Source organism: Dasypus novemcinctus, chromosome 3 (assembly GCF_030445035.2).
Source record: "Dasypus novemcinctus isolate mDasNov1 chromosome 3, mDasNov1.1.hap2, whole genome shotgun sequence".
In the NCBI taxonomy this organism is placed as follows: Eukaryota; Metazoa; Chordata; class Mammalia; order Cingulata; family Dasypodidae; genus Dasypus; species Dasypus novemcinctus.
Genome location: NC_080675.1, coordinates 111,794,462 through 111,810,416, shown reverse-complemented (window position 1 = coordinate 111,810,416; position 15,955 = coordinate 111,794,462). Strand labels below are relative to the sequence as shown.

The 15,955-nt window shown below is 42.3% G+C and overlaps 1 protein-coding gene across 2 annotated transcripts; it reads right to left on the bottom strand.

The window, feature by feature from the left end:
• Positions 1–5,394: 5,394 nt before the first annotated feature.
• RPUSD2 (RNA pseudouridine synthase domain containing 2) lies at positions 5,395–15,292 on the bottom strand. Of its 2 annotated transcripts, none has more exons than XM_004454986.5 (3): positions 14,663–15,292; positions 12,459–12,755; positions 5,395–10,937 (listed from the first exon to the last, which is right to left on the bottom strand). In XM_004454986.5, exons 1-3 carry the CDS (start codon positions 15,257–15,259, stop codon positions 10,206–10,208), a joined length of 1,626 nt encoding a protein of 541 aa, XP_004455043.2. In that variant the 5' UTR covers positions 15,260–15,292; the 3' UTR covers positions 5,395–10,205. The 2 variants fall into 2 exon arrangements, with proteins under 2 accessions (XP_004455043.2, XP_071070210.1); XM_071214109.1 differs by having other exon boundaries at positions 14,690–15,289.
• Between the last annotated feature and the right edge of the window lie 663 nt (positions 15,293–15,955).

Below are 15,955 nucleotides of genomic sequence, written 5' to 3'. Positions count from 1 at the left end.
ACCGCAGACCTCCCATGTGGTAGACGGATGCCCTAACCACTGGGCCAAAGTCCGTTTCCTGGCCATAGTGAATCTTGCCACTATTAACATTGGTGGGCAAATATCTATTCAAGTTCTGAGTATATAACTAGAAGTGAGATATTAATAGCTGGGTCATGCCGAGGAGTGATCAGAATTCTACACTTATACTTAACTTTCTGAGGAACTACTAAACTTTTTTTTCTCATGTGGTTGCACCATTTTACATTCCCACCAATAATGAATGAGTACCCCTATTTTTCCACTTCTCTCCAACACTTACCTTCCTTTAAAAAAAAAACAAAACTAGCCTTTCAAGTGAGTGTGAAATGATATCTCATTGTGGTTTTGATTTATATTCCCCTAATGGCTAATGATATTGAGCATCTTTTCAAGTGCCTTTTGACCATTTGTATATCTTCTTTGGAGAAATGTCAGCTCAGTCTTTTTGTCCATTTTTTGGTTAGGTTGTTTGTCTTTTTGTTGTTAAGTTGTAGGATTTCTTTATATAGTCTGGATATTAAACCCTTATTGGTTATATGTTTCCCAAATATTTTCTTACATTCTTCCTTTCAAGATGAAGTCATTTGATACACAAAAGTTTTTAATTTTGATGAAATCTCATTTATCTATTTTTCCTCTTATTGCTTATGCTATACAGTCTAAGAAACCGTTGCCTAACACAATGTCCTGAAGATACTTTCCTATATTTCTTCTAAGAGTTTTATAGTCCTGGTTTCTTATAGTTTTTTTTTTTTCAAGTTAATGTTTATCATGGTATGAGATAGGGATTGCTCTATTTATTTTGAGTAGAGATATCCAGTCCAGCATCCTGTGTTGAAGAGACAATCTTTCCCAATTGAGTGGACATGGCACTTTGTCAAAAATCAATTAACCAGAGATGTGAGGTTCTATTTATGAACTCTTTTTTTAAAAAACCCTTATTTTTATTTATTTCTCCCCCCTCCACCCCATTCCCCCCGTTGAGTGCTCTCTGTGTCCATTTGCTGTGTATTCTTCTGTGTCTGTTCATATTCTCACCAAGTGGCTCCAGGAACTGATCCTGGAACTTCCTGAGTGGGATAAAGGCAATTACTCTCTCTTGCCACCTCAGTTCCCCTGTTCCACCAAGCCTTCTTATTTTCTCTCCTCTGTGTCTCTTGCTGTGTCAGCCGGCACTCCTGCGTGGGGCGGCTTTTCCCATGGGAGGGGACATTCCGCATGGGCTGGCACTCCATGCGGGCCAGCCTGCCCCCACCAGGAGGCCCCGGGCATCAAACCCTGGACTCCCATATGGTAGACAGGAGCCCACTGGTTGAGCCACATCTGTTCCCTATTTATGAACTCTTAATTCTATTTCATTGGTTTATATGTTTGTCCTTCTGCTTGTACCATGCTCTTTTGTTTTTTGTTTTTGTTTGAGTTGTTCGAGCCGGGGATTGAACCTGGAACCTCATATATGGGAGGCTGGCACTCAACCACCAAGCCACATCAGCTCCCCTGAATTGTTTTTTTCTTTTTTTTGTTGTTTGCTTTTTTGTTTTTAGAAGGCACCAGGGACAGAACTCAGGACCTCCCATGTGGGAAGCTGGCACTCAACCATTTGAGCCACATCCGCTCCCTACCATGCTTTTTAAAAATATTAATTAATTTTTAATGTTACATTAAAAAAAATATGAGATCCCCATATACCTACCATGATTTTTTGACCACTTATAACTTTTTAATAAGCTTTACATCACAAAGTGTGAATCCTCCTACTTCATTCTTATTTTTCAATTCTTATTTTTCAAGATAGTTTTGGCTATCCAGAACACCTTTCCTTTCCAAATAAACTTGATGATTGGCTTTTCCATTTCTGCAAAGAAGGCTGTTGGAATTTTTACTGGTATTACATTGAACCTCTGTAAATTGCTTTCGGTAGAATTGACTTCTTGACAATACTTTACCATTTATTTAGATCTCTTTTTTTTTTAAGATTTATTTTTTATTTATTCCCCTACCCCACCCCACCCCCACACAGTTGTCTGTTCTCTGTATCTAGTATCTATTCACTGAGTCAAGGAGGCCCGGGGTGTGAACCGCGGACCTCCCATGTGGTAGACCGACTCCCTAACCACTGGGCCAAGTCCGCTTCCCTGTTGTGTCATCTTGCTGCATCAGCTCTCAGTGTGTGTGGTGCCACTCCTGGGTGGGCTGCACTTTTTTCACGTGGGTCAGTTTAATGCGGGGCGCACTTCTTGCATGTGGGGCACCCCTACACGGACACCTCTGCATGGCATGGCACTCCTTGCACACAGCAGTGCTGCACGTGGGCCAGCTCACCATTATGGCCAGGAGGCCCTGGGTTTGAATCCTGGACCTCCCATATAGTAGGTGGACGCTCTATCAGTTGAGCCACATCCGCTTCCCTATTTAGATCTTTAAAAATTTATTTTAGTAATGTTTTGTAGTTTTTCCATGTATAAGTCCTTTACATCCTTTGTTACATTTATTCCTAGATATTTGAATCTTATAGTTGCTATTGTAAATGAAAATTTTTTATTTCCTCTTCAGATTGTTCAATACTAATATTTAGAAACACTACTGATTTTGGGGGTGTTGACCTTGTACCTCACCACTTTGCTGTGTTTATTACCTCTAGTAGCTTTGTTGTAGATTTTTTGGGATGACTGCTGCTTTTGAAATATGCCCATTTCCCCCAAAAATTCAAGAACAAGCCACAGCCCAAAGAAGCCCTTCTCCATCAGTACCTCAGGAGTGTTACCCTGCACTATTGCAGGAGCCCTCAACCACATTGCAGAGCCAAGTCCTTAACCAAGATTTTCCAGATCTCTTACTCTTCCCTGCCAGGAGTGTGTTTTCATTCTCCTGGTGCAGCTTCTGGAAGACCCATTCTATCTCTAGAATAGGTGCTCTGGGAAGAACTGGCCAGTGTTTAGTTGGTGATGGTTTGCAGCCCAAACAGGCCCTTATGTGTCAGCAGCCCTTATAGGAAGGAAAAATTTAAATCCTGCAATTCTGGTGTACCTGCATTTTATTTCTTAACTTTTGCAAGAGAAACCTAGACTCCAGGCTCCAAGCCTTGCAAAGATTGGTTTTGGGAGGCAGGCAGTAACAGAAGTGAGTTCAGCTCACTTCCTTGCCATTTGGAAGTGTAGTCCCACTGTATAGCTACATCTGGAAAGACAGCCAGAGCAAGTCTAGAGAGATTCAAGAGTGAATCCTGCATTCTTCTGAGTCTGCAACACCAACCCCAAACGTTTTTCTTTACTCAAATCATGCCCTCGGCTACGTGCTATCACCTGCAAACATCCACCTTGATACAACAGCTTCTGGAAATGTCTACTGAGCTGAAAACTTAAATAACTTCTTCATGTTGATCAGTAGAGTGAAAACTGCTATCAAGTTCTATAGTAAACTTGCTTTGAAAAGCCAAAATGAATCTGTAATCACTAAGAGACTAGGGGGAATGGTAAAAACACTTGATAGTGTATCCCATGCTATTAGTCTTCTACTAAGATAGTGATGGTTAGTAAACAACCACCAGTTACACCTTTCCATCTCATCACACCAAAGAGGAGCAGTGCCCCAGATGGCCTCATTTTACATTTGAAATCTCCAGAATGAAGTAAAACTGCACCAAACACAACTCCAGTGGGCGGTAGTTAATGGAGACAAGAACTGAAGCCATCACCAATAATTCCACAGAGCTAGAACAGAAACAATAATTCCTTTTTTGACTGTGATACTATAGAATAGTAAGTTTTTCATATTTTACTTTGAGCTAAATAAAAATCATTGACTCTGAGCGCTTTTCTTCCCTCTCTGGCTTTCCTAAAGATTCTTTCTTAAATATACTTACCGAAACATTTTGATTGATCAATTCTAGGTCAAACTCTTTCAGTAATGCCTAGAAGTGTTACTAATGGGTAAACGAAGGCTGCATTTGTTCTGAACTAAGACATCATACATAGTGATTAAATCAGACTATTATAAAAGACCAAGCCATCTCAATCATCAACTTTCTGTTGATAACTCATAGCTATGGATTAAGAATTCTGATTTTTAAATTCTTGAGTGACACAACTTTCATATCGGAAAAAATTTTTTTTAGCTTTGAAAAATGAAATAGGGATCAGCTCATTGGTTGAGTGCCTGCTTCCAATGTACAAGGACCTGAGTTCATCCCCAGTACCTTAAAAAAAAAATTGGTTTCTGAGTACTCAAAGAATCACTTCCAGTCAAGTCTCCTTTCAATAAATAACAGTAATCATTTTGGTATAAATTAGCAAGTAAGAGAGGTAGCCTTTGTTTCAGTCTGATGCATGATACAAGACCTTAAAATTATTTTTTTTTTCCAATTTATTTCTCTCCCTTCCCCCTCCCCCACTCCCCGTGTTGTCTGCTCTCTGTGTCCGCTTCTGTTGTTGTCAGCAGCATGGGATCTGTGTCTCTTTGTTATTGCGTCATCTTGCTGAGTCAACTCTCCATGTGTGTGGCGCCATTCTTGGGCAGGCTGCACTTTCTTTCGCACTGGGTGACTCTCCTTATGGGGAGCACTCCTTGCTCATGGGGCTCCCCTACGCGGGGGACATCCCTGCATGGCAGGGCACTCCTTGCGCACATCAGCACTGTGCATGAGCCAGCTCCACACGGGTCAAGGAGGCCCAGGGTTTGAACTGCGGACCTCCCATGTGGTAGACAGACGCCCTAACCACTGAGCCAAGTCTGCTTCCTGAAAATTCTTAATCTTTACAATTTCCCTTCAAGTCTTTCTCTGGAAGATTGCGCTTTTAGGATGAGATATAAGATATATTTTTAAATTATAACCTACCTTAAGTTAGAATTTTGGAATGTTAGAAAGTTTACAAGGAAAAAGAATCAGAATAACTGCATCACTTATTATTTCTTTGAATTACTGAAGAATTCTCAAGAACCTTGTGTCTAGATGCCATGGTAATGAAGTGTTAGAAAATTTAAGGCACAAGGCTGTCTTTGTTTTTGAGCACATGCTAGATCTAGAAAACCAAAATCAGGAACTGCTTTTAGATCCCTCAGTTCTTTTTGATAAACAAGCAGTATTTGAATCTACTAATGCATATTAAAGTGGTTAGTCACATTTGTTTATTATTATAGTCTCCAAAATACCAGGTACAAGGTGCTCTCTTTCCATCCGTGGTGTAATAGACCCAAGGCCTAGGCACTTGGGAGTTGTGGAGTGGGAGACTAAAGAAGAGAGTCACTGTTGCAGAGATAACCCAAGTAGAACTAAAATGAAGAAAGGAGAGGATGTCTATAGGAACTCTGAACTTGCTGCATGATGTTTCTGTAAACCTACAACTGCTCAAAAAAAAAGTTTTTAATGAGGAAAGAGACCTTTTAACATTTTTTATTTAAAATATTTTACTTTGAAAGATATATACACAATGATACAATACATATATATTAAATACGGACAGTTTAAAAGAAAAATAAATTAAATGATAGATAATAAACCAATACCATGTACACACCACTTGGCTTTAGAAAAAGAACATAACTAGCACCTTTAAAGTTTTCTATGTGCCCCTTCTGCTGGCATCGTACCACCACAGAGGTAACCACTTTCCTGAATTCCATGTTAATCACCCTCTTACTGTTCACAAATGTGTATGTATGTATCCCTAAAAAAAGTGGAGTTTTGTTTTTGAATTTTATGTAAATGGGAATCATACTATATGTATATATTCATCTATGACTTCTTCCAGTCAGTACTGTTTTGAGTTTTATCCATATAATTAATTCATTTTCCCCACTGTTCAGTACACCACTGTTTGACTATACAATTAGGTATCCATTCTCTTACCGATGGATATTTTTGGTCTCCAGCTTTTTCTAATACAAGTATGCTGCTGTGAACCTTCTTACATGTCTCCTCATATACAGGGATATAGCTAGAAGTGGAATCACTGGTTATGCACATGTTCAACTTTAGGCAATTCCTGTTGTGATGTGGTTAAGACTGATGTAGAGATTGCAGTTTTGGAAACATGGATGAGCTTCAAAAGAAAGGAAAAGAAGCATGTACACAGAGGGTTTGGAGAGGAAGAAAACAATAATCATAATCATAGACAATACTGTTTACCATATGCAAGGCAGTATTTTAAGCAGAATGAGTGCCTTGGTGGTGACACCTGACTGCAGTAATTCACTCATCCAAACCCTGGGCACATTTATCAAGCTGTTCTGCTTCCAGCCTTAGTTTTCAATAATCCTGTGTTCTAGAAAACCCTCAATCCTGAGGACCAGTGACACAAACCCCAATAAGGCTCTGAAATGAGCCAATTTTCTTTAAGGCCTTTGGAAGCAACATTGACCCAAGCAAATCTGGGTCATCCATTGAGAGACAGACATTACAGGAAACCCGTGGTTCCAACCACAGCTGGAACCAAAGCCAAACTTAGAAATGCAGCTGCCTGAACAGCAGTTTTAGTCACTGCATTCAGCTGCCTCTGCCTCTGACGGAGTATAAATTGGTATAATTTTTTTAGAGGGTAGTTTGATGTTACCTATCAATCAGTATTAAAAGCTACTGACTCCAGACACTTAAAAAAATTGTTCTACAGAAACATTGCTACAAGTGTGAAAGGATATAATATAAAGATGTTCACTACAGTTTGTAATAATGAAAAACTATAAATATCAAAAAGTCCACCAACTGGGGACAGATTAAATTATAGTATAACTCACATAACATAGCACAATGCAGCATTTAAAAAAAAAAAAAAGAAAAAAAGATGTCCTAGAGAAAATCAAGTGGAAGGACATTTGTATGGTGTGATCCCATTGTTATTTTTTTTAATGTGTGTGACAGAAAAAATGTGTGTGTATATGTACATTTATGCATCTATGTATAGAAAAAAGTCAGGAAGGAAACCACTTAATTATTAATAGTGATTACTTCTACAGTAGGAGTAAGGAGAGGGAGGCTATAAAGAGAATTAACTTTTTAAAAGGCAGGATATCATTTTCTAGGGGTAGAAAAAGCACATTCAAACACAACCAACTATTAACTACAAAAAAGACCAGCCTGAGCTCCTAAAGTGCAGATGGCAGGTACCTTTTTCACAGGTTATGTGTAAATATCCTAGCACCTAGCATAGTATTTGGCTGACAGGCCAGTTACTTGGCTAGCATGTACAAGGTAGAATACATGCATGTGTACATGCACACACATAATACACACAACCGCCATTTTTAAAGTATCTGAAGATTAGTGGGGCCATTGTAGTCAGGGATTTGACTTGTTTTCAGTAGAGACCCTTTGGAGTAATGCTGTCCAGTAGAATTTCTGTGATGATAAGAATGTTCTCTATCTGTGCTGTCCAATATGGTAGCCCCTAGACTAAGTGGCTATTGAACATTTGAAATGTGGCTACAGCAACTGAGGAAATTTTGCATTTTTATTTCATTTTAATTAATTTAAATAGCCACAGTGAGTTAAGTATTGGACAATGCAACTTTGAAGAACCTGATGAAATATATACTCTTTTCTCAAAAAACTACACACAAACACAAAATTTTGCATACAATTTCAAGAGATCCAGGAACCTTCTCAAGCCCATCCATGTATCCCTAGATCAAGAACCTCTGTGGCTGACTAAAATAATGAGTAAAGGATAAACAGGGCAAGAGAGGAAAAGGATACAGAACTGAGCTCAGATAGAAAACAGGCAAAGGCTAAAGCTCTCATTCAGAACCTTGGAAGGCACCAGACTAGCCTCTACCACCCTCCTTCCCTCATCACACAGAATTCATTTAAATTACTGGTCTTCCCCGCACTGTTCTGTATGCTCCATACTGTACAGGGTGAGTGCAGGGACCACATCTATCATGTTCATCATAAACTACCCAGAACGTAGTGGAAACCTAGCACATAGTTGTCACTTAAATGTGTGCTGAGTGAATTTTATCTGTCATCTGATTCCTTCCAGCCCTAAGAGTCCAGAGCTCCTGAGTTAAGGAGGGTCTCAGCAGAAAGGGGAACTGCCTGGCTTACGAGGTAGAGAGCGTTTTCACAAAGTTGAGCAGATACTCAGAACCATATTAATCCTGTCACCCAGGCTTTTCCTATGCCTTATGGTTCAAGAGTCCCTTGTGATATGCAAGCCACGCAAATGTTTCAACAGTCAGAGACAGTGAGCCATACACTGGACCAGAGGGCCAAATATCCCCAAAGCATATCTCCTTGGGAGTTCTCCTCTTCCTTCTCTAGCTCTAGATGCCTGCTTCTCTCATACTGCCCCTCTACCTGAAATCCTTACGTCTCCAACTGGGCAAACTAAGTCATTGTTAAATGCCTCTAGCTTTGAGAAATCCGTGCTGACACCTCCAGACAGAACTATGCCATCCCTCTACTGGTGTCCTTCTTTGCATTTTGCATGTCCCATCATGTGTACTCCACCAATGCAGAGATCAGTCATTCGAATCTGTATCCCAGTGTGAAATACTTGGCCTAAGTAGATGCTTATGGACCACTAAATGAATATACACAATTGCTTTTTCCCTACTCACATTACTTCTGCTCAATACATGCTGGTCAAAGGCTATAGATTAGCTGTTAGTGAACCTGTCCAATTCACCCTGAAAACAAAATCCATGGTTCTCTATATGGGAATCTGAAGAAACGGAATACATGATAGATGTACAACAGAAGGGAAAGAAAGTAGAAAGCTGCTGTCTTAACAGAAGTCAAAGAGCTGTCCAAGCAAAAGTCCAATTCACCCTGAAAACAAAATCCATGGTTCTCTATATGGGAATCTGAAGAAACGGAATACATGATAGACGTACAACAGAAGGGACAGAAAGTAGAAAGCTTCTGCCTTAACAGAAGTCAAAGAGCTGTCCAAGCAAAAATGCAGGGCATATGAAAAAACAGCTACCATCATCACACACAATGTTAAAAGATTGAAAATTTTTCCATGAAGGTCAGGAACAAGACAAGGATGCCCACTTTTGCTACTCCTATTCAACAATGCACTGGAAGTTCTAGAGAAATTAGGCAGAAAAGAAAAAGATAAAAGTGAAAAGAAAACCAAAAAAATAGGAGAAAATATTTGCAAAACATGTTATTTTTGGGGTAAGGGTCTAATATCCAGGTTATATAAAGAACTCTTACCAATCAACAACAAAGACAGACAACTGAAAAATGGCCAGAGGACTTCAACAGACATTTCTCCAAAGGTATACAAATGGTTATTCCAGTAAGCATATGACATTTTTAGTCAGTAAGGAAGTTCAAATCAAAACTACAGTGAAAGACCACTTCACGCCGAGTAGGACAACTGAAATAAAAATTAAAAAAACAAAAACGGAAAGTAAGTGCTGACAAGGATGTGGAGAAATTGGAACCCTTGCACACTGCTGGTGGTAATGTAAAATGGTACACACTGATTGTGAAAAAGGTTGGCAGTTCCTCAAAAAGGTAAACATAGAATTACCATATGATCTGGCAATTTTCTATTCTTAGGTCTCTATACCCAAAAGAAGTAAAAACAGGGATTCAAACAAAAACTTGTACACAAACGTTCACAGCAGCATTATCCAAAAGGTAGAAACAACCCAAATGCCCATTTTTGATGAATGGATATTCAAAATGTGGTATATTCACACAATGGAATATTGTTCAGCGATAAAAATGAAGTACTGATTGATGTGAGGATGAACCTTGAAAACATTTTGCTACGTGAAAGAAGCCAGACACAAAAGGTCATGTTATATGATTCCATTTATATGGAATGTCTAGAATAGGTAAATCCATAAAGAAAGCAGATTAGTGACTGCCAGGGACTAGAGGGAAAGGCGGAAAGGATTAATGGGTTTGAGAATTCCTTGTGGAATGATAAAAGTGTTTTGCAACTAGACAGAAACGATGGTAGCACAACATTATGAATATACTAAATGCCACTATATTGTATAGTTTAAAATGGTTAACCTTATATGAATTTTACCTCAAGTAAAAAAAAAAAAATCAGTAAAAAAAAAAGTCACACAAGTGTTTGAAAGAAGGGCTGTATTTACAAACCAGAGAAGAGGATGCAAGTTGAACCCATTCTCCCCCAGTAGCTGCCCATGGGTTCAGCTCCTCTTCCTATGGCCCATCCCTGCCACAACTCAAGAAGCAATCCCTCCAATGGCCACAGTCCTCAGTCTTCTTGCCAGTCATCCTGTGCCCAGGCAGGCAGAGGTGAAACATACTCAAAGCCTGGCCCTTTATAGCGCTGGGCATGCAGGAACATTACAAGGTCCTGGGGTAAGGGGTCCTGTCGTATCAGCCGGCACTCAGCACAGAGGGGGTCTGTCTCTTGATTCGCAATAGCTACTTCAGCCTCCCCTGGTGCTACTGCCACTGTGTCCAGATCCTGAGGGGCTTTCTCAACTGCTCTACCCACCTTCTGGGCAGCTGCAGCCAATTCTTCCAGACTGTCTTTGTCTGGCTCTGAGGAGGGGGGTATAGAGTCTGTGAATCCTGGGGAAAGGTCACCCTCACAGAGCTCCAGCACACCCAAGCTCTGTTTGGCCTGATGCTCTGCCACCAGGTCCCGCAGCAGTTCCTCATCTGTCTTGGGAATATGGCCACCCCGGCCACGGGATGGGCCCCAGGCAACTGAGTTGTAGATGGGGTCATTGATGATGGGGTGGCCCAGGAACTGGAGGTGCACTCGGATCTGATGGGTGCGGCCTGTGAGTGGCCGACACAGTACCACACTGGAGTGGCCATTGTAGCTCAGCCTTTGGAACACTGTCTCACAGGGTTTGCCCCGGGGATCCACACGGCACACTCCCACTTTGTAAGTCACGACCAGGATGGGTTCCTTGCAGGTCACTTCCTCGGCTGGGAACTCCCCCTCCACCCGGCACACATATTCCTTCTCCAGCTGCACAGGAGGGAAGAAGGAGAAAGTCAGAATGAAGCCCAAACTCCTAGAGCCCAGACTCTCTATGGAGTGATCAGGAATGCACCAGTGTCAGAGGATTCAAATCCCAGGTCCATCATTTGCCGGTTGTGTGATTCTGGGACATCACTTAATCTCTTTAAATTCCATTAACTCATCTAGAAATGTGAGATTAGAAAAGCATTTATCTCATAGGGCTGTTGTAAGGATTCAATAAATTAAGTTGTAATGTGCTTGGCAACAAGCCTGGTATATAGTTAGAGCTCAATAAATACATTACACTCCAGATCCAGAATTACTAGTCTCAAGACAACAATCACTACCATTAATTTCTTCTAATAGGCCTCTTCCAACTTCACCCAGAATCCTTCCAAGCCGGCTCTTCCTACAATCTTAAAAACCTTGCTTGGACTGTCAGCACTTTTGATTTTTGCAAAGTACCAAGAGAGGCCGTGTATACCATCTATAAAGGTCATGTGAAACATAAGAGATGATAATAACCTGCCTTTGGCACTTTAGGTGCTGACCTTCCTGGAGGCTAAGTGAAAGGAAGATTCACTTTAGATCTAGAGCACAGTGTTGTCCTTTTTTTTTTTTAATATATCTTTAAGATTTTTTATTTATTTCTCTCCCCTTTCCCCACCTCCCCCCATTGTTTGTTCTCTGTGCTGTGTCCATTTGCTGTGAGTTCTTCTGTGTCCGCTTGCATTCTTGTCAGCAGCACCAGGAATCTATGTCTCTTTTTGTTGTGTCATCTTGCTTTGTCAGCTCTCCATGTGCAGCACCATTCCTAGGCAGGCTGCACTTTTTCTTGCACGGGGCGGCTCTCCTTGTGGGGTACACTCATTGTGCGTGGGGCTTCCCTATGCAGGGGACAGCCCTGTGTGGCACAGCACTCCTTACACGCATCAGCACTGCGCGTGGGCCAGCCCATTACACAGGTCAGGAGGCCTGGGGTTTGAACCCTGGACTTCCCATATTGTAGGCAGACACTCTATCAGTTGAGCCAAGTCCGCTTCCCATGTCTTTTAAAAAAAGATTTATTTCTCTCCCTTTCCCCTCTTCCATTGTCTGCTCTCTTGTGTCCATTCACCGTGTGTTCTTCTGTGTCCGCTTGCATCCTTGGAGGCACCGGGAATCTCTATCTCTTTTTGTTGCATCATCTTGTTGCGTCAGCTCTCCATGTGTGTGGCATCACTCCTGGGTGGGCTGTGCTTTCTTCGCACACTGTGGCTCTCCTTACAGGGAACACTCCTTGTGCATGGGGCTCCCCTATGCGGAAGACAACCCTGTGTGGCAGGGCACTCCTTGTGTGTGGCAGCACTGCGCATGGGCCAGCTCACCACACGGGCCAGAAGGCCCTGGGTTCGAACTCTGGACCGCCTATATGGTAGGCGGATGTTCTATCAGTTGAGCAACATCTACTTCCCTCAGTGACACCCTTTTGACATAGAGAATTCTAGAGTACAGGAGTAGCCTGCAGTAGATAAGAGCATGGCTCACCTGCCGGTCTCGAACCTGTTCATGAATTCTCTCAGAGACAGCAGCTGTCTTGGCAAACATGAGTACCCCGGAGGTAAGGCGGTCAAGCCGATGCAATGGGTGTAGCTCCTTAAATTGGTGCTCCTTGCCTAGGATGAAGATGACTGTATTGTGTCGGAAGCGGCCACAGGGGTGGACAGGAATGGAAGAAGGTTTGTCTACAACCACTACTTCTTCGTTCTCGGCTAGAAGGCGGATAGGCTCTGCTGTGACTGGTGGCTCATGTCTGTGCACAGTGTTCCGCAAGAAGTCATTGTCCTGCCAAAGACACAGGCAAACAGTCAGCCTAGGGGCCAGGAGCTTATAACTGGTCAACTTCACACCCGGCTTCCCATTCCTGGTCCAAATGTAAAAATATACACCAATTATGTAGTTAAATGATGTTACAGAGGTACAAGTATCAATAAGGAAGACTATTTACAGTACATCCTTAAGCAGAAAAAGCAAATGTGCATACTGTGACTTCATTTTGTAAGCATACAGGCAGATAGCAGGCACTGAAAAAGTTCTGGAAGGCTATACAGAGATATGTTAATGTTGACATCTCTGAGTGACAGAACTGTGAATCTTTTTTGGTTTTGCTTATTTGTATTTTCTCTACAATAACAATTATATTTATAAAGTAATTTTTTTTTAAATGGAGGAAAAACCTCCATAAATTAGCATTTTACATGACCTTGGAGAAAGGACACTGAGCTGTAAATCCACAGATCTGGACTCTAGACCTAGATTTGCCACAGGCTTACTTTGGCAAATCACTTAACTTTTCTTGGCCTCAGTTTCCTTATGTGTAAAATATGAGGTTTAGACCAGGCCTGTGCTTCTCAAAACTAAGTGGGGGAGGATGGGGAGGCGATGTAGCACAGTGGTTGAGGGCCAGATTCCCACATGGGAGGTCCTGGGTTCAATCTCCACACCAGTACCCTAAAAAATACAAACAACAAAAAAAAACTACACGTGGGAGAGGGGATTCAAACTACCTATTCCCCCAAATTTACTTATCTGCCCTCACAACCACGGTGAGCCAGCATTACTACAGGAGTGTCAGGTATGCAGTATGCCTTAGCTGTGATGGAATAAAAAAGGGGGGAGGGGCAAAACAGTGGGTTGGACAATTCTAGCCCTATCCTTGACATCTCACAATTCTACTACATAGAAAGCTGTACAAAAAATAGTTTAAGTAGTGGTTATCAGAACACAGGCTTTGGAGGTGGCACTGCTGTCTTACCTCTGTGAGCCTCGACTTCCTCACAAGTAAAATGGGGTGGCAATACCTACCCCACAAGGTTGTTAGAATTAAATTACTTAAAGTACATGAAATGCTTAACTCTGTGCCAAGCACAGAGTAAGGAGACAAAAAGGATAGCCGCTATTATTACTCGTGTATGGAGATCTACAGTGCAAGGCAGAAAGTAATCAGTGCTACAAGACAGCACATACAAGAAGCTATGAGAGAGAAGCAGATGTGGCTCAAGTGATAGAGCTTCTGCCTACCATATGGGAGAACCTGGGTTTGATCCCTGGGCCCTCCTGGTGAAAAAAAGAAAGCGTGCCTGCCTGGCAAGCCAGTGCCTGCCTGAGTGCCCATGTGGTTAGCCAGTGCCCCGCGCAAGTGAGTTGCACAGCAAGATGATGACACATCAAAAGAGAAACAAGGAGAGAATCAAGATGAAGTGCAGCAGAAACCGGAAACTAAGGTGGTACAATTGACAGGGAACCTCTCTCCCCATCAGAGATCTCCAGGATCAAATCCCAGTGAATCCTAGAGGAGAGAAAATGAGAAGAGAAGAAAATAAACAGCAAAGCAAAAACAAACAAAAAACCAGCAGGATGGGAGGAGGGGAAGAGGGGAAAATAGATAAATATTAAAAAAAAAAGCTATGAGAATTCCAAGGGAGCGGGGAAGGGGGAGACAACTTCTGTTACTTGGAAAAATGGAAGACAACTTCACAGAGGGGATAAATTGGTTAGGCTCTAGAGCATAGAAGCTATTTACGTGAGATGGGAGTGGAGGCTAAAAGAGTGTTCCAAGTGTAAGCAAGAATGTTTCAGAATTCCCACGGTTTTACTCTAGTAGGTATCTATAATTCTAGGGAAAAAAACAAAAACAAAAAACAGCTTCCTTTTCCATTCTCGCTCCTGGCCGGCTCAAATCAAGACTTCACCTTAAGCACGATGCTGAGATCCCGTACCGGCTCCTCGTTGAGACGGAGGCGTCCAGCTCGGATAGCAGCTTCGTAGTAGGCTAGAGGATGGGCTCGGAACTCGGTGCTAAAAACGTGCTGCAGGCTGTGACCCACCCAGCGGCCTTTGCAGTAGGTTCGGAAGTCGAAGTAATAGGGCCGCACCTTGCGCAGACCGCCCTCGAAGAAGTAGCTGGTCTCTGCGAAGTGCTCGTCGCTGAAGCTCACGCCAGTCCGCCGCCTTTTCGGGGGCGGCACGATGCGCTCTCCGGTCGCGCCTCGCCGCTTCTTCCGCTTGCCTGAGCCAGGGTCTGCAGCGGAGGCCTGCTCCGCGCTCCGGCCGGCCGGTTCCACTTCGGGGCCCACCGGTTCCGGGAGTTGTATACCGCTTGCATCGCCACCTGCGTCTCCGTTCTGCTGAGCTGGAGCCCTCAGCGCGTCCGCTACCGCGGCCGTAGTTGAAACTGTTTCCGCCATCCGGCCCCTACAACTACCCCAAGTCCTGGCAAAGATGAGCTGCCAGGAAGCGAAGCGCCAGAGTTCCAATACTGGAAGACACCGGCGACCGCCCAGCCACATAACCGCGCGGCCGCCGCTCCGGGGTCGCGATCTAAGGACGTCACTCGGTGCCAACCAATCAGTGAGGTTCTGTGCCTAGGCGCGGACTGTCTCTGAGCGAGTGAAAGAGCGAGAGTAGTGATCAAGAGAGAGCTGAACAAAAGTGCATCCTTTCCTGTTCCAACAACCTTACACAAGTGTCTTCTTATAAGATTAGTATGTAAAATACCACTTATATTAAGATTGGATTTTACTCTAAAAAGAAATCTTTGGGATTGCTCTGTGTAAAAGCCATGGTTGTGTATAGATCCCAGGTAGATATGCTCAAAGTCTGGAGAAACTCTTAAAAGCAACTTTATTTTAGAATTAATAAGCACCCGAATCAGGGTTCCACAACTCTGAATATGCTAAAATCCACTGAATTGTACACTTTAAAAATGTGATCATATGGTATATGATCACAATAAAGGTGAAATTGTATATATATATATTTTTTATTTTATTTTATTTTATTTTATTTATTTTTTATTACCAGGAACACTGCTTTCACACCTGTCCTTCCTCCTAACAGCATGGGAAGGGTTAGTGACCTCTCATGTATTTTCCCAGATGCTCATATCCTGTGATTTAAACTTCAAGTGGATCAGATGTACCTATCAGTGTTCTTAAAAGCAAAATACTGGAAACAATTTTGGTTTGCTTCGTTAGAGAGGGAAT